At 41.0% G+C, this 18784-nt stretch overlaps 2 protein-coding genes across 2 annotated transcripts in view; one reads left to right on the top strand and one right to left on the bottom strand.

The window, feature by feature from the left end:
* The window catches only part of STARD9 (StAR related lipid transfer domain containing 9), a 155840-nt gene extending 151822 nt beyond the window's left edge, over positions 1-4018 (top strand). The window contains exon 33 of the mRNA XM_088471260.1: positions 2462-4018. Coding sequence (XP_088327386.1) covers positions 2462-2563 — 102 coding nt within the window. The 3' untranslated portion in view covers positions 2564-4018. The remainder of the gene's footprint in view (positions 1-2461) is intronic.
* CDAN1 (codanin 1) overlaps positions 3856-18784 on the bottom strand; it is a 101673-nt gene continuing 86744 nt past the window's right edge. The window contains exons 24-28 of the mRNA XM_088471261.1: positions 14405-14512; positions 14017-14080; positions 13716-13921; positions 12499-12606; positions 3856-6970 (exon numbers count right to left, since the gene is read on the bottom strand). Of these exons, the coding sequence (XP_088327387.1) occupies positions 6845-6970; positions 12499-12606; positions 13716-13921; positions 14017-14080; positions 14405-14512 (612 nt within the window). The 3' untranslated portion in view covers positions 3856-6844. The remainder of the gene's footprint in view (positions 6971-12498; positions 12607-13715; positions 13922-14016; positions 14081-14404; positions 14513-18784) is intronic.

Genomic DNA, 18784 nt, shown 5'->3' with positions numbered 1-18784 from the left:
CTGCAGAGAGGCTGTACTGGCCCTCCCCGCTGGGAAGAGCCAATGAATGCGCTGCTTTGACGTCTGACACACTGCCGAGGCGCGCTGTGAGACTCTGCCCCTGCCCTCCTTCGGGATACATTATAGTGATCATCCCCTTCCTAATAGAGCTGCGCTGATTAAGGCGCCGGTGGCTGTCAGGATGAGCAGCGCTGCTATAGCCGCCCCTCCTGGATTAGTGACTGAACCACAAACCAGCCCTGCGTGCAGCAGCCTGTCTTAAACGCTGCCTCTGAAAAAAAGCCTCACACACAAGTGCAGTGTAAACTTACACTGAGCCATATAAGCTCAGTAATAGCAGCACTGAAAGGGCTCTCAGAATGGAGGGAAGAGGGGGGGAAACGCAGAATCCATCCGCTCAGTCCCCTGCAAACAGAGGAAGAGGCAAACCTACCTTACTGCCAGCATCAGGTCTGTGGTGGGCAAGGTGACATGGACACAACCTCTATATCAGGCTGTGGATTGTCCCTTCCCTGAGCTGATGTCAGGGTGCCTGGGACCCGGACCCACACTCTATTTTAGTGGCGGCGGGTCCCCTGATGCGTCCATATAGCAGACTGACAGATGCAGCTATCTCTCAGCCTGTCCTCTATGTGAGAGCTAAAAAAAAAATAAAAAATTAAAAGACTAAGTATGGGCTGAGCTCAGCCCCAAGTGATCGGCTCCCTCAGACAAGATTCTAAAACTGGGGCTTCTGGGGGATAGAGGGGGAGGAGTCACTCACACTTAAAAATTAACATGCCAGCTCCACTCATCCACCCGTCTATACCCCAGTGTCTTAACCTCCAGTGTCACCTGGTGAATGAAGGAGAAATGCTTATGTTGGGTATTATGACACCCAGCATGTCTGCCCATCCCATATGAAGGTGCTCTGGGGAGAGACTGCCTCTACAACCTAGAGTGTAGGAGAGGCAAAGAGTCTGCAAAGTCATACTGTACAGTAGGACAACTATTACTGTACAATAGGAGAAGCACCACATCAAAAGTCCAAGCTCATTACAATTTAGAACCACTCCTGTCAATAAATGTATTAATTATTTCTTTATACAGTGCAAACTTAAGACGCAGAGCTGTACAGGTAATCTATAATACTTCACTGCAGAGCCTGCCCCAATGGAGCTTACAGCCTAAATTCTCTACCACCCACATTTTGGCAGCAGTCAATGAACCTACCGGTTTTGAATTGTAGTAGAAAATCCATGCAAACATGGGAGAAGACATACAAACTCTACAGATATGTAGGCACTGGTCAGGCAGCAATACTAACCATTTTTTTCATTTACAAATTATACATTTATTGATTTAGAAATTACATGACTTAAATCCCAAGAGTGAGGAGACATGAGGATAGTCTTGAGCAAAGTATGCATAGAAAAGCCGTTCTCTGATACCTTCACCCAACACCTCCCCTCAACAGTTTTGTAGAACAAGATGGCAGAGAAGCCAATCAATGTGCTTGGGCATCAGCCTAGGCATACTTGCTCTGGTATTGCACCTTGGCCATATAGAGTAGGTCTTTTTTGCCTACTATTCATTAAAGAGCCTGCTAGGCCAGCAGAAAAGTTCAACAACTCCTCCCGTGCCGACAAGAAGCCAGTTATTTACTAAATAGCCCAACAGGATAGAAGACAAGAAACAATATCAATTACAAAAGGAGGACTACAGTATGAAAGGATAAGCACATTGTGTCCCCCTGTGAACTCTGGATTAAAAAGAAAATGGGTTTTATATTTGTTTGTTGACCTTTTTTTTTCAATTGGGGGGGCATTGGATACAGCCAAAGGCTGCCACTGATAGTGGGTGGGCTCAATAGAAGCACCTTTACGTAAAAGATGCCAGTTTTGGACCAAATGTTGTAAGCTGTAAAACTTGGAAAAGACAAAAACTCAGGTGGTCACTTAGCAGAAGCTGCTTAGCTAAGGCTTTATGCCAAGCCACAGGATCTTACAAAGCCAGTAGAACAATTCCTTGAAGTGGCTTCCTGGTGAATTACTGAAGTAATCAAACTAGCAATGCCAGCCAACCTCTCTTGTGGGTATAATAGAGGACCACAGATCCTCTATCCTGAGCACATTGTGAGTTATATTAATGCAAATCCTCAAGCCCAAGAAAAATAGAAAAAGAGAACAGAGCCCTCTTCTTTTGGAGAGCTACTGTAGATGGAACTTAAAAACCAGTCAGAAGAAATGCCATGTCTTCAAGAAAGTCTTACAGGACAGAGGGCCCAGCTCAGAAATGCTACTAGCTGAAAATCTAGCCAAAAGGAGGTGGAACTCTACCTGCTAAAGATGCCAACACGAGGGCTCTGTAAGAAACTCTGCACTTACAGTTCCCTAAAAACACCACATTCTTCCATGAAAATGAGTTGTTTGTAAATAAATGATGGTTATAATGAAATAATTAATTCAGTTCTCTCTTACAGGTTGACCTTGGAGCTCCAGCTATCCCTTCTAGGCTACTGCGAGTGGTTAGCAAGCGGCAGCCTCTGGTGATTGCAAGCCTGGCCAGTTTTCTTTCTAGGTAACGTGGTGGCACCTAGTGATCCTCACTACAGAAATTGTAACATAACGCTAGTATCACTTTCCCTGTCAGGGCTGTGATGGGATCGGTCACATTGCACAATAAGTCAGGATCTGGCAGCTACAGCACGTGTTTCATGCTTACAAGACAATCAATACATTAGAGGTTTTCTTTCTGTGAATGCACTCAAAAGGTTTTCCATAAACAATACAAAGTTATTTTGCACATAGTTTAGGGAAATCAGCTCATGCCTTCTGCATGAAGACAATGGCGTTTTGTCAGCATTTAAATCCTGGATTCTTATTAGCAAAACTACTTTTGAAGATAGATTATGCAGAAAGGTCCCAATTAGCTTACAACTACAATAAAAAGTTATTTGTGGATAAATCACAACTTATCGACAAACGTCTACTATAGCATGTCTTTATAAACATTCATTCTCTATTTATCATAAAGTGATTAGGTACAATTACTTGTTTCCCTTATGGATAGGATCAATTCATGAATTTTAATAAGTAAATAAAAGTAAAATACATTTTAATAAGTAAATAAAAGCAAAATACATTTTAATAAGTAAATAAAAGTAAAATACATTTTAATAAGTAAATAAAAGTGATTCTATTTCCATTAATTACTCCCTGTCTGAAAATGTGAAATGGAAGAAAACTAAAAATATTTATAAATACCAAATAAAAAGCGACAGCTCAGACGGTGTGTACTGGAGCCTTCACTTGTATTCTGTGTGTTCAGGATAATGCACGTAAGGCAAAGTTCTCTGACATACCTGGAACGATGTCCTGGTCAGGCTGGAACGTGAAGCACAAGCTGTTTGGGAGACATGATGTAGGGTATACAATTGTGTCCTCTAAAACAGAGTTGCAAAAGTATCAAATATCCATCAATGACAACCGCAAAGTACAGTTACTACAGGAAGCTACAACCATAACGAAGAATTCAAATCAGCTGAGTCTCAAAACTGTGCAATGCAAGAATAGTGCGTCTGCTGCACAAAAGGCCTCCAATATCCAGACAGCATTGGTTTATATTTCTGCATGCGTTTCGTTCCTCAGTACTAGCCCACAGAACGGCTGCCCTCAGTATGTGTACACAACAGGGCACTTTAAGCTTTTTTTTTTTTTTTTTAATTATTATTATTATTATTATTATTATTTTTCAACAAAAAGTGGTCATTGTCTTGCCTACAACAAGATTTATCTGTTTTTCAGTGTTGTACAACACAACTATGTTAATAAATTATAAAACGAATAACTTGACATGTGGATACTCATAATAGAATTTTCTGTACAGCCAAAGGTTTATTTTTATATGAATGTATACAGTTTTATATGTTTACACTCTAAATTATTTCTATACAAGTATATGCTTGCCGTGAATCTACCTTTGTAATCTATCCATGTATCACAAGCAGAACATTGAATACAAAACATTTGAATTACAATGGCCTCCGTCGTCTCTCTTACCAATATGACGTGCATGAAGATGGTCTAAAATATTTAAACACTTTCTCCTTATGAACACAAACCGTATCCAGCTTATGAGGCAGCCCATGTACTAAGCTGGCTAAGGTAGATTTAAAATAGATCTATATTAAACATTTACATTGTACTTTCACCTTTGAGTTATATTAAACCGATTATGTAGCACATAGAATATTAAAATGACAGTGTATAAAGCTCACGAAAACAAAATAAAGTACATTTCTTTTACCTGGAAACTATTTGTTAGCGCATACCTGAAAAACTTACTTTAAAGGACATATCATACCTATAAAATTGGGGTCTTCTGCACAAGAGGGTCTCAGAAGCCATCAGACATTCACAGAGGAGCACCTGCTGTGCAGACCTGGCTGCTACCGTGTATTTGGTGCCATCTGCCCTCCACAGCATCATGTCATTCTAACATCCCAACATCAACAGTTACCGCTCTGAACCTTTCCCAGGTAACACTCAGTAGAGATTATTAGAGATGTGCAGGCTCGGATTAGTTCTGATTTTTCCCACCAAATTCAGATTTTTCCCGCCAGAAATTGGGTCTCAGAAAAAAGCAAAATATCATCTTTCATGGACTTTTGTCGGGAAAAATCAGATTTTGGCGGGCAAATCCGAACTAAGCCGAGCCTGCACATCTCTAGAAATTATGTGGAGAGGTGATGTGCTGGGCCAACTGCACATCAGGTTTTTCTGTGAGGAAAAAGAAACTGGAGATCCCACTTCTGGGAATTTCACTGTACCAGAGGCAAACACATCCATAAGTGGGCATGCCTTCTTAGCACCAACCCTTTGGCATAGCTAATGGGTGCAGCGACTGTCAAATTTTTTAAGAAATCACTGGAAAACAGCGCTTTTGCTAGTTTTGCGCATGCAAGGTAGATTACGGCATAGTGCCAGAGCCCTCAGCACATGTGCTGGCGACATTTCTTCCAGCTGGGGGACCACAAAATGTGATAGAAACACCTCTGCACAAACCCACTTCAGTATCCATGGTGTCTAGAATGTTTACTTCACTGACTGACTTCTAATGCAGCAGGGAAGTGAAATCTGCTCTGTTCATTTTTACACTTAATGAGAAAACATGATACTTTTTTATCTATATATATATATATTACATATTTGCCAATTTATTTTAGATTCATTGAATTTCATGACCACAGTTTTTCTCTCAGCTTTCATAGTGCTTCACAATTGTGTCCACAATTACATAAACAATAGCTGTAAATTGTGAATACCGTTCACTGGGGTAAATGTATCAAAGCTTGATGTGAGATAAAATTGTGAGATATATATCACCAACCAATCAGCTCCAAACTATAATTTCTTAAACAAAGCCTGCAAAATGTAATTTAGAAGGTTGGTGATGTATATCTCACAATTTTATCTCACATCAAGCTTTGATACATACGCCCCACTGTTAAGGGGGTATCCACTTAGCGATTTAAACAAGCGATTGCACGATAACGATGTCGTTATCGTGCAATCGCTTGCAAATCGCGCATGCATCGGGCATGTTGTGGACGGAAGCGGCCCGCGATGCGCGTGCCCGCGGGTCGCTTCCAACATCAGACACCGCCCGTACATGCAGATCAACCTGACGATCTCATCAGGTTCAGCATGTGCGGGGATGAGGGATGTGCCGGGACTGAACGAGTGAACGTTCAGTCTAGGCACATCACTAGCTATACAAACAACAGCACAATTGCAATGTCGCAATCGTGCTCTTGTTTGTATATCGCTAAGTGGATACCCCCCATTACACTCATCACCAGTAGAGTGCAGCAGTGAGCTTAAAATGCAGAACACTAGTGTAAGTGACATTAGTTGTTGTGAGGGTTACAACCTTTTCAGGATACAGCCTAGTCTGTGCACTTTCGTGCTTAAAATATTCCATTGCCAACAGACATGTTGGTAAAATATATATCATTTAGTTTTTTCATTCATTTTGCTTCAGGTTTTATGCATCATCCGCAAGAGTGAGGGTCCATTAGTAGGGGGAGCACGACATATAACTCGATAATACAGAGACAATTTTTTAAAAGTTATTACAAAAGTAAAAATCTTTATCTTAAAATGCAGCCCTGTTCAGTATACAAACATTTTATTTCATTGATCGCGTGAAATGTGTTGAGTGCTAAGCCAAGAGGACTTCAGGTGGTTCATATAAAACCCAGTTCACACAGAGCAGATACCAAATACATTTAATAGTGCCAATTCCTTAAAATTAAATTAGATAGTGTCCTCCCAACACCTAAAATCCGAAACACCTGCTCCAGCTATATTCTGAAGTTGTGAATTAATATAAAAATGTTTAATAAAATGAAAAAGTTCTGTTTTCCACAAAGTTCTTATATTTAAAAAAAAAAAAAAAAAAAAAAGCAGCTGAGGCAGCCATTTTGTGAGGTGAATTAATATTCAACCCATCAACCCTGCAGTAGATGCTAAAGAACGGATTGATAAGCTGCACTCCCATAGAGTGTTGACGCTACTTTGATTATGTAACTTTACTTACTTTTTGTTAATTTATATACAAAAATACCCATGATGCTCTAAAAAAAAAGGAACAATAAGGAAATATTAATACATAAATAGAAGCTCTCAGAATGTAGATCTATGCTCATGGCTCCATGTAACCTGTGAATTAGCGGTGTACAATATAGTGAAGGTTTCTTCCATGACCAGTTTCTCAACCTCATGAAGCAGCTGTAGGCCCACAAGTGTAAAGCTCAGATAGCAGCAGATAATACGGAAAGACACACATCGAGTGCCGGGTACTAGCTTGGAGCTATGATCCCAGTCACTGTCTGTAGAACAAGATTACAAGAAGTGTCCTTTAGGTCGTCAGGTTCTCTGAGGTTTTCAGATCTAAGTCCTAATCCATCCAGTTCCACCAACAAGTTCTGTTGAGAAAAATAAAAAAAAGATTTTCATACTTTTGTTAAACCCATTACGGGACACCAGAGACGTTGGGGGTATAGTGGTGAATCCAGGGTGTGGACACTTTAAATTTGAAAGCTTTTACATAGCTCCTCCCCCTCTAATACCCATTCATGTTTTGACCTAGTAATGCTTAAACAAGCCACACAGGACAAGATAGAGAGGAACATACATGGAAGAGGAAAGAACGCCGCCCCCCACAACATCAAACAAACGTAAGGAGAAGAAGAGAATAAATAGTGGACGTCCAGTGTCCACCAATGGACTGAGAAAAAAGTATTTAACGCAAATATAACAATTCTCAGTTTTCTTTATCATCCTATTGGAGGACACGTCAATGTTACATGTATGGGCGGGTACGCTCAGTGTAGGAGGGACAAAGAACCTTCCTTACAACACACATATACCTGTAAAATATGGTGAATATATGAACAGATGGCACAACTGCTTAGCTGAAGCCCCTTCCTGTGTCACCTAATAAGCACTCACCAATAAAGTAGAATGTACCTTGAGATTTTTTTTTTAGAAATCTGCTGTGTTATACTACTTTACACCTGACACATGGTAGACATAATCCACTTAGTAATGGACTACTAGAAGGCCAGCAACTCCTTTTATCAGCGTCCTAGACCCTACCAGTCCTGGTCCGTACACCTCCCTGGGGTCTGTGACCCTAATGGAAGCAAAACCCCCTGGTAGGCCCAATGCAGCCTAAAGACCAGAGACCTAAAATAAAATAGAGAAATAAAATGCAGACTTGGCAGCAAGAAGAAAGTCCCCCCACTCAGACACACTGTAACGTAAGCCGGATCCTTACAGCCAGAGTTACAGATGGGGAGGAGCTATGGACACAAGCTTTCACATTGTAAGATGCACCACTACACACCAGCCTCTCCAATGCCCTCCATACGGAGAAAAAAACTAATTATCTATATCCATCAATCCAAGACTCTACATTACAGAATTCAGCAAATATCAGATATAGTAAAATTTGGAAAACGGAAGAAATACAGCACTTTATTCTATGTCCTCGTGTTTCCATGTATGCTGTGCTACTTTGTAGGATGTGGAATGATTACTTTGTAGCAGTATGTGTTTCCATGTATGCTGTGCTACTTTGTAGGATGTGGAATGATTACTTTGTAGCAGTATGTTTCCATGTATGCTGTGCTATTTTGTAGTATGTGGAATGATTACTTTGTAGCAGTATGTGTTTCCATGTATGCTGTGCTACTTTGTAGCAGTATGTGTTTCCATGTATGCTGTGCTACTTTGTAGGATGTGGAATGATTACTTTGTAGCAGTATGTGTTTCCATGTATGCTGTGCTATTTTGTAGGATGCGGAATGATTACTTTGTAGCAGTATGTGTTTCCATGTATGCTGTGCTACTTTGTAGTATGTGGAATGATTACTTTGTAGCAGTATGTGTTTCCATGTATGCTGTGCTATTTTGTAGTATGTGGAATGATTACTTTGTAGCAGTATGTTTCCATGTATGCTGTGCTATTTTGTAGTATGTGGAATGATTACTTTGTAGCAGTATGTGTTTCCATGTATGCTGTGCTACTTTGTAGCAGTATGTGTTTCCATGTATGCTGTGCTACTTTGTAGGATGTGGAATGATTACTTTGTAGCAGTATGTGTTTCCATGTATGCTGTGCTATTTTGTAGGATGCGGAATGATTACTTTGTAGCAGTATGTGTTTCCATGTATGCTGTGCTACTTTGTAGTATGTGGAATGATTACTTTGTAGCAGTATGTGTTTCCATGTATGCTGTGCTATTTTGTAGTATGTGGAATGATTACTTTGTAGCAGTATGTGTTTCCATGTATGCTGTGCTACTTTGTAGTATGTGGAATGATTACTTTGTAGCAGTATGTGTTTCCATGTATGCTGTGCTACTTTGTGGGATGTGGAATGATTACTTTGTAGCAGTATGTGTATCCATGTATGCTGTGCTACTTTGTAGGATGTGGAATGATTACATTGTAGCAGTATGTGTTTCCATGTATGCTGTGCTACTTTGTAGTATGTGGAATGATTACTTTGTAGCAGTATGTGTTTCCATGTATGCTGTGCTACTTTGTAGTATACGGACTGATTACTTTGTAGCAGTATGTGTTTCCATGTATGCTGTGCTACTTTGTAGTATACGGACTGATTACTTTGTAGCAGAATGTGTTTCCATGTATGCTGTGCTACTTTGTAGGATGTGGAATGATTACTTTGTAGCAGTATGTGTTTCCATGTATGCTGTGCTACTTTGTAGGATGTGGAATGATTACTTTGTAGCAGTATGTGTTTCCATGTATGCTGTGCTACTTTGTAGGATGTGGAATGATTACTTTGTAGCAGTATGTGTTTCCATGTATGCTGTGCTACTTTGTAGTATGCGGAATGATTACTTTGTAGCAGTATGTGTTTGAATGTATGCTGTGCTACTTTGTAGGATGCGGAATGATTACTTTGTAGCAGTATGTGTTTCCATGTATGCTGTGCTACTTTGTAGGATGTGGAATGATTACTTTGTAGCAGTATGTTTCCATGTATGCTGTGCTATTTTGTAGTATGTGGAATGATTACTTTGTAGCAGTATGTGTTTCCATGTATGCTGTGCTACTTTGCAGCAGTATGTGTTTACATGTATGCTGTGCTACTTTGTAGGATGTGGAATGATTACTTTGTAGCAGTATGTGTTTCCATGTATGCTGTGCTACTTTGGAGTATGTGGAATGATTACTTTGTAGCAGTATGTGTTTCCATGTATGCTGTGCTACTTTGTAGTATGCGGAATGATTACTTTGTAGCAGTATGTGTTTGAATGTATGCTGTGCTACTTTGTAGGATGCGGAATGATTACTTTGTAGCAGTATGTGTTTCCATGTATGCTGTGCTACTTTGTAGGATGTGGAATGATTACTTTGTAGCAGTATGTTTCCATGTATGCTGTGCTATTTTGTAGTATGTGGAATGATTACTTTGTAGCAGTATGTGTTTCCATGTATGCTGTGCTACTTTGTAGCAGTATGTGTTTCCATGTATGCTGTGCTACTTTGTAGGATGTGGAATGATTACTTTGTAGCAGTATGTGTTTCCATGTATGCTGTGCTATTTTGTAGGATGTGGAATGATTACTTTGTAGCAGTATGTGTTTCCATGTATGCTGTGCTACTTTGTAGTATGTGGAATGATTACTTTGTAGCAGTATGTGTTTCCATGTATGCTGTGCTATTTTGTAGTATGTGGAATGATTACTTTGTAGCAGTATGTGTTTCCATGTATGCTGTGCTACTTTGTAGGATGCGGAATGATTACTTTGTAGCAGTATGTGTTTCCATGTATGCTGTGCTATTTTGTAGTATGTGGAATGATTACTTTGTAGCAGTATGTGTTTCCATGTATGCTGTGCTACTTTGCAGCAGTATGTGTTTACATGTATGCTGTGCTACTTTGTAGGATGCGGAATGATTACTTTGTAGCAGTATGTGTTTCCATGTATGCTGTGCTACTTTGTAGTATGTGGAATGATTACTTTGTAGCAGTATGTGTTTCCATGTATGCTGTGCTACTTTGTAGTATGTGGAATGATTACTTTGTAGCAGTATGTGTTTCCATGTATGCTGTGCTACTTTGCAGCAGTATGTGTTTACATGTATGCTGTGCTACTTTGTAGGATGCGGAATGATTACTTTGTAGCAGTATGTGTTTCCATGTATGCTGTGCTACTTTGTAGTATGTGGAATGATTACTTTGTAGCAGTATGTGTTTCCATGTATGCTGTGCTACTTTGTAGTATGTGGAATGATTACTTTGTAGCAGTATGTGTTTCCATGTATGCTGTGCTACTTTGTAGTATGTGGAATGATTACTTTGTAGCAGTATGTGTTTCCATGTATGCTGTGCTACTTTGTAGGATGTGGAATGATTACTTTGTAGCAGTATGTTTCCATGTATGCTGTGCTATTTTGTAGGATGTGGAATGATTACTTTGTAGCAGTATGTGTTTCCATGTATGCTGTGCTACTTTGTAGTATGTGGAATGATTACTTTGTAGCAGTATGTGTTTCCATGTATGCTGTGCTATTTTGTAGTATGTGGAATGATTACTTTGTAGCAGTATGTGTTTCCATGTATGCTGTGCTACTTTGTAGGATGCGGAATGATTACTTTGTAGCAGTATGTGTTTCCATGTATGCTGTGCTATTTTGTAGTATGTGGAATGATTACTTTGTAGCAGTATGTGTTTCCATGTATGCTGTGCTACTTTGCAGCAGTATGTGTTTACATGTATGCTGTGCTACTTTGTAGGATGCGGAATGATTACTTTGTAGCAGTATGTGTTTCCATGTATGCTGTGCTACTTTGTAGGATGTGGAATGATTACTTTGTAGCAGTATGTGTTTCCATGTATGCTGTGCTACTTTGTAGGATGCGGAATGATTACTTTGTAGCAGTATGTGTTTCCATGTATGCTGTGCTACTTTGTAGGATGTGGAATGATTACTTTGTAGCAGTATGTTTCCATGTATGCTGTGCTATTTTGTAGTATGTGGAATGATTACTTTGTAGCAGTATGTGTTTCCATGTATGCTGTGCTACTTTGCAGCAGTATGTGTTTCCATGTATGCTGTGCTACTTTGTAGTATGTGGAATGATTACTTTGTAGCAGTATGTGTTTCCATGTATGCTGTGCTATTTTGTAGTATGTGGAATGATTACTTTGTAGCAGTATGTGTTTCCATGTATGCTGTGCTACTTTGCAGCAGTATGTGTTTCCATGTATGCTGTGCTACTTTGTAGTATACGGACTGATTACTTTGTAGCAGTATGTGTTTCCATGTATGCTGTGCTACTTTGTAGTATGTGGAATGATTACTTTGTAGCAGTATGTGTTTCCATGTATGCTGTGCTACTTTGTAGGATGCGGAATGATTACTTTGTAGCAGTATGTGTTTCCATGTATGCTGTGCTACTTTGTAGGATGTGGAATGATTACTTTGTAGCAGTATGTGTTTCCATGTATGCTGTGCTACTTTGTAGTATGTGGAATGATTACTTTGTAGCAGTATGTGTTTCCATGTATGCTGTGCTATTTTGTAGTATGTGGAATGATTACTTTGTAGCAGTATGTGTTTCCATGTATGCTGTGCTACTTTGTAGGATGCGGAATGATTACTTTGTAGCAGTATGTGTTTCCATGTATGCTGTGCTATTTTGTAGTATGTGGAATGATTACTTTGTAGCAGTATGTGTTTCCATGTATGCTGTGCTACTTTGTAGTATGTGGAATGATTACTTTGTAGCAGTATGTGTTTCGGGCCTCTGACCAAACATGTGAAAAGCCAACATAGGAATCATGCTGATCATTAGCTCCCCACCATTATTAATTGTAAACTAACCCAATGACTTCTTTTTCTAACATTAAATATATAAAGCACATTTGTTATTTCTGTCCTGACACAATATCTATAAATAGACAATACATACAGATGTCCACTTGTACTCTTGAAGCCGGTGCATCTGATCCTCAATCTCCTCCTGCCGTGTAAGACCCAGTTCAACCAGCCGTCGCAGCATGAATATGAAAAGGTCCCACTGTAATACAGGGAAAACCTCAACAAACAAGCTATTACATTCCCATCCTTACACAGGGAGCAGGAAAATCCTCCAATAATGTGCAGATATCAGCTGATGAGTCCCATATTACCCCCCTCAAAGGGTACAAAGTAAAAACATAACTATATCCAATATGAATTTACTTGCTAATCTGTAATAGATTGAAATAAAGTGCATATGGCATAGACAGATGTTGACGACATCACTTTAGTGCTTTCATTTCATATTGCGGTATATTTTAAACCATAATTTGTAAGAACCATATTACTAGGAGTCTCACATTACTCTGTGCTGTTGGGGGCTCATTATACTACGTAAATTATCAGACTGGGGCTTGCTGCTTAGCTAGCCGAACCCCCCCCCCCCCCCACAAAGAGTAGGGAGTTTGTATGTTCTTCTCATGTTTGCATGGGTTTCCTCCAGATACTCCAGTTTCCTCTCACACACCAAAACATACTGCCTAAACCTGAACCCTTGTGTGTAAGTCTGTCCCTGTGATAGGGAATATGGATTGTAAGTTCTACTGGCAGTGATTGGCTAAAAATGTTCTAAGTTCTACTGATGTGATTGGCTAAATATGCTGTGTAAGGCGCTGCATAGTGTGTGTGTGCGCAATATAAATAGCTTCATAAATAAGGTGTGAAAAGGTGATTGGTTTACCAGGCGGTGCACACGCGGCTGACTCTGCACAGGAATGCCAAGTGCTGCAGTGCTTACACTACGGAATGACAATACTGAGAGGGTATTTAGGTGGAGGCACTCACATCCCAATTGTGAACTAATCATGTTATTAAAAAGGTAAACACTTAATTTAATTATTCTTTTTTTAAATGCTTACACTCTGGCAAACTCCTGTGTGTGGCGGAGGTATTCAATATGTGGCCCTCCAGCTGTTGTGGAACTACTCATCCCAGAATGTTCTGCCACAGCTTTAGCATGCTGGGATTTGTAGTCTCACAGCAGCTGGCAGGCCACATGTTGAATACCCTGTGTGTATAATTGTTAAACACCTTAAACAAATAACTGTATGTACCCCATCCATAAATCACTTGCTAAAAATATACCGCCCTAATCCCAGTTCATCTCACCTCATGTGCCCGAACGTCCTTAATATAACCGATATTCTTGTGACTAAACAATAACTGTACGGGGATGGGAACCCTGAAGTCTTTCTCCCAGACCGCAAGTAACGTTGTCAGGACGTGTCTGATCTGCTCCTGCTTCCTGATGTGCTCCTCACGTGCAGTGTCTGTCTCTGCACTAGTGACGTTCAGCAATGGTACACCATCAGACACTGCAGGATTGGGGCAACAACAATCAGTGTACAGCAAGTGCTTGTACAAGGGATTTATATAGAAATGTAATGTCCAGCTACGGCGTCAGGCTTACCCAAAAGAGAAGCCAGCTCCACCGTACACTTTGCAAGGTGATGTTCTGCTGAAGGGGTCATGTACTGTAAAAATGGAAAACACATTATATATATATATATATATATATATATATATATATATATATATATATATATATATATAAACAAATCATTTTTTTTACTAATACGCTCGAACGTCAGAAAATCAGACAATATTTTAACTGCAATGCTCTGATAAGAAAACATTTAATAGTAATTTCAGCATTTACATCCGCTTCGACTAAATTAAACACTCATTTGCGTTATGGTTACAGGTTTCGGTCTGGATCCCTTGTGCTGGAATGATACAGCCAAGTCACTAAAGGGCCACGACAACTGTGCAAGACTTGCACCCAATACACTACTTACCTGCCTGCAGTTTAGGGTATCAGAGAGACGCTCTAGAAAACATTGGAGTTGTATAATCTCCACTCCCTCCTCTTCGTAACGTGGCCCTAAAGCAATGCACAGGATGTCCTACAAGAGATAAGACACTATGGTATGGACAACTTCTACACAACACCACAAGGGATTCATCTCTCTATACTAATTACTACAGTATATTGCTGCCATCAGCACATTTTTCCATGTGACTACAGACATGTTACACCAGTGCAGTACACGATGAGTAAATAACAGCAAAAGTGTCAACAATCAGCTCCATCTATCTGTAAGGACATGATAGAACAAAGCATAAGTTGTAACGGTTAAATACATAATGATAACTGGGTGAAGGCATGCAAGTCCTTATCTGTCGTTATTTTATATTATACTACCAATGAAGACTGCCATTAGTTATCAGAATGAGTTACGGTTACCCCCACACACATTGGTCATGAAGCGCTCAGTGTGTAATGTGCTTTGGTAAGATTGCAATAAAGCTTTCCCACACTGCAACACACCAGAAAAAAACAAAGGTCGAACTTCTCTGTAAAGAGCCATGTTGGTGGGGGAGGCACCCACCCGCCCCTAATTAGATCAATGCACAGTTGCTGCCCATCACCCCTAAACATTTTAGGAACAAAATGAATAAAAACAGTGCCCAGGTTGGGACTAGAGGTACAAATCACATCAAAGTCTTCATCTTTCCCACAAACCTCCTGTAACAAGTTTGTGTGTAGATTGTACACTTAGGATCTCCAGAAAATCACATAGAACATTTCTGATGTGATGAAATATACATCATCTAAACAACCTGTAATCATCAGTGCAGTCACCATAGGATTTATGGTGATAATAGGCCCACACCACCATAAGTTGTAACGTTGCTGTACCCATTTTTTATTTATCCTATTACCTAGTCACCAGCAGCTCAGGGGTACCCAGCACTTTTATATGCAGGGCTAGTAGTCAGCTCCAGCCCAGCACTGGGTCATCACTGTTTTCCAGTGGCAGTGTGACCTGTCCAGTCTACCAATGGGGAACCTACACTAGTTGTTCCCCTAATTCAGCTGGAACCAGGCCAGGCTGTGTCATGCTGGTAACGTATATCAGGAATGGGGCACCCCAAGGCCCGACAGTTCTGCCGAGCCCTGGTACTGGGAGGGGACGTTGTAAACTCGGGGCGGTGTGGCCAGACCCACCCCTCCCCCCCGCACATCACGCAGGGAAAGTGAACTGACCGCTGCAGGGGAGCAGCCACTCTTCCTAGCCCAGCACACAGCAGCATATGCCCTGAGCTAGGGAGAGAGGCTGTTGCAACAGCATCAAGTTCTCTCTTTCCCTCCAGCGAAGAGGAAGTGTGTGTGTGTGTGTGGGGGGGGGGGCTATCTGCAGGACACGGGCCCCACCAGCAGGCTCGGGTAAAGAGTAACCGGTAGCCCCCCCAGCCCCCCCTCGGCAACTTTGCTCGCCAATGGGAGAAGCTCTGATAGTAAAAAGCAGAGCTGTAAAACTGTACTGTGATGAATGGGATGTTGTGAAAGTGAGTGGAAAGCTCTGTGCCATATACATCTGTGTCCCAAGTAAGGTGATTATAGCATGTAACTATACTTCTTACTACAATATAATAATTATGACACAGGTTTGCTCCGCCTAGGAGAGAGTGAAATGCCTCCAAGCCACCATTGCAGATGTGAAATGCTTTAGAATAACTGTATAGCGGATTCCTTGGCTTTGGGGTATTATGAGCCATAGTCATAGGAAGGAGGTTATTGTGCTGTAACACTCCATCCTCACATACACCATAGGTGCTGTAACACTCCATCCTCACATACATCATAGGTGCTGTAACACTCCATCCATCACATACATCATAGGTGCTGTAACACTCCATCCTCACATACATCATAGGTGCTGTAACACTCCATCCTCATACATCATAGGTGCTGTAACACTCCATCCTCACATACATCATAGGTGCTGTAACACTCCATCCATCACATACATCATAGGTGCTGTAACACTCCATCCTCACATACATCATAGGTGCTGTAACACTCCATCTTCACATACATCATAGGTGCTTTAACACTCCATCCTCATACATCATAGGTGCTGTAACACTCCATCCTCACATACATCATAGGTGCTGTAACACTCCATCTATCGCATACATCATAGGCGCTGTAACACTCCATCCTCACATACATCATAGGTGCTGTAACACTCCATCCATCACATACATCATAGGTGCTGTAACACTCCATCCTCACATACATCATAGGCGCTGTAACACTCCATCCATCACATACATCATAGGCGCTGTAACACTCCATCCTCACATACATCATAGGTGCTGTAACACTCCATCCATCACATACATCATAGGTGCTGTAACACTCCATCCTCACATACATCATAGGTGCTGTAACACTCCATCCTCACATACATCATAGGTGCTGTAACACTCGATCCATCATAGGTGCTGTAACACTCTATCCATCAGATACATCATAGGTGCTGTAACACTCCATCCATCACATACATCATAGGTGCTGTAACACTCCATCCTCATATACATCATAGGTGCTGTAACACTCCATCCTCATATACATCATAGGTGCTGTAACACTCCATCCTCATATACATCATAGGTGCTGTAACACTCCATCCATCACATACATCATAGGTGCTGTAACACTCCATCCATCACATACATCATAGGTGCTGTAACACTCCATCCTCACATACATCATAGGTGCTGTAACACTCCATCCTCATACATCATAGGTGCTGTAACACTCCATCCTCACATACATCATAGGTGCTGTAACACTCCATCCATCACATACATCATAGGTGCTGTAACACTCCATCCTCACATACATCATAGGTGCTGTAACACTCCATCCTCACATACATCATAGGTGCTGTAACACTCCATCCTCACATACATCATAGGTGCTGTAACACTCCATCCTCACATACATCATAGGTGCTGTAACACTCCATCCATCACATACATCATAGGCGCTGTAACACTCCATCCTCACATACATCATAGGTGCTGTAACACTCCATCCATCACATACATCATAGGTGCTGTAACACTCCATCCTCACATACATCATAGGTGCTGTAACACTCCATCCATCACATACATCATAGGCGCTGTAACACTCCATCCTCACATACATCATAGGTGCTGTAACACTCCATCCATCACATACATCATAGGTGCTGTAACACTCCATCCTCACATACATCATAGGTGCTGTAACACTCCATCCTCACATACATCATAGGTGCTGTAACACTCGATCCATCATAGGTGCTGTAACACTCCATCCTCACATACATCATAGGTGCTGTAACACTCCATCCTCACATACATCATAGGTGCTGTAACACTCCATCCTCACATACATCATAGGTGCTGTAACACTCCATCCATCACATACATCATAGGCGCTGTAGCACTCCATCCTCACATACATCATAGGTGCTGTAACACTCCATCCATCACATACATCATATGCGCTGTAACACTCCATCCATCACATACATCATAGGTGCTGTAACACTCCATCATCACATACATCATAGGCGCTGTAACACTCCATCCTCACATACATCATAGGTGCTGTAACACTCCATCCATCACATACATCATAGGTGCTGTAACACTCCATCCTCACATACATCATAGGTGCTGTAACACTCCATCCATCACATACATCATAGGCGCTGTAACACTCCATCCTCACATACATCATAGGTGCTGTAACACTCCATCCATCACATACATCATAGGTGCTGTAACACTCCATCCTCACATACATCATAGGTGCTGTAACACTCCATCCTCACATACATCATAGGTGCTGTAACACTCCATCCTCACATACATCATAGGTGCTGTAACACTCGATCCATCATAGGTGCTGTAACACTCCATCCTCACATACATCATAGGTGCTGTAACACTCCATCCTCACATACATCATAGGTGCTGTAACACTCCATCCTCACATACATCATAGGTGCTGTAACACTCCATCCATCACATACATCATAGGCGCTGTAGCACTCCATCCTCACATACATCATAGGTGCTGTAACACTCCATCCATCACATACATCATATGCGCTGTAACACTCCATCCATCACATACATCATAGGTGCTGTAACACTCCATCATCACATACATCATAGGCGCTGTAACACTCCATCCTCACATACATCATAGGTGCTGTAACACTCCATCCATCACATACATCATAGGTGCTGTAACACTCCATCCATCACATACATCATAGGTGCTGTAGCACTCCATCCTCATATACATCATAGGTGCTGTAGCATGA

The sequence above is a fragment of the Taudactylus pleione genome, unplaced genomic scaffold (assembly GCF_031769625.1).
Source record: "Taudactylus pleione unplaced genomic scaffold, aTauple2 ptg000113l, whole genome shotgun sequence".
Lineage (NCBI taxonomy): Eukaryota > Metazoa > Chordata > Amphibia > Anura > Myobatrachidae > Taudactylus > Taudactylus pleione.
Note: the sequence above shows the minus strand (reverse complement) of the source record. Positions and strands in the feature narration are given on the sequence as shown.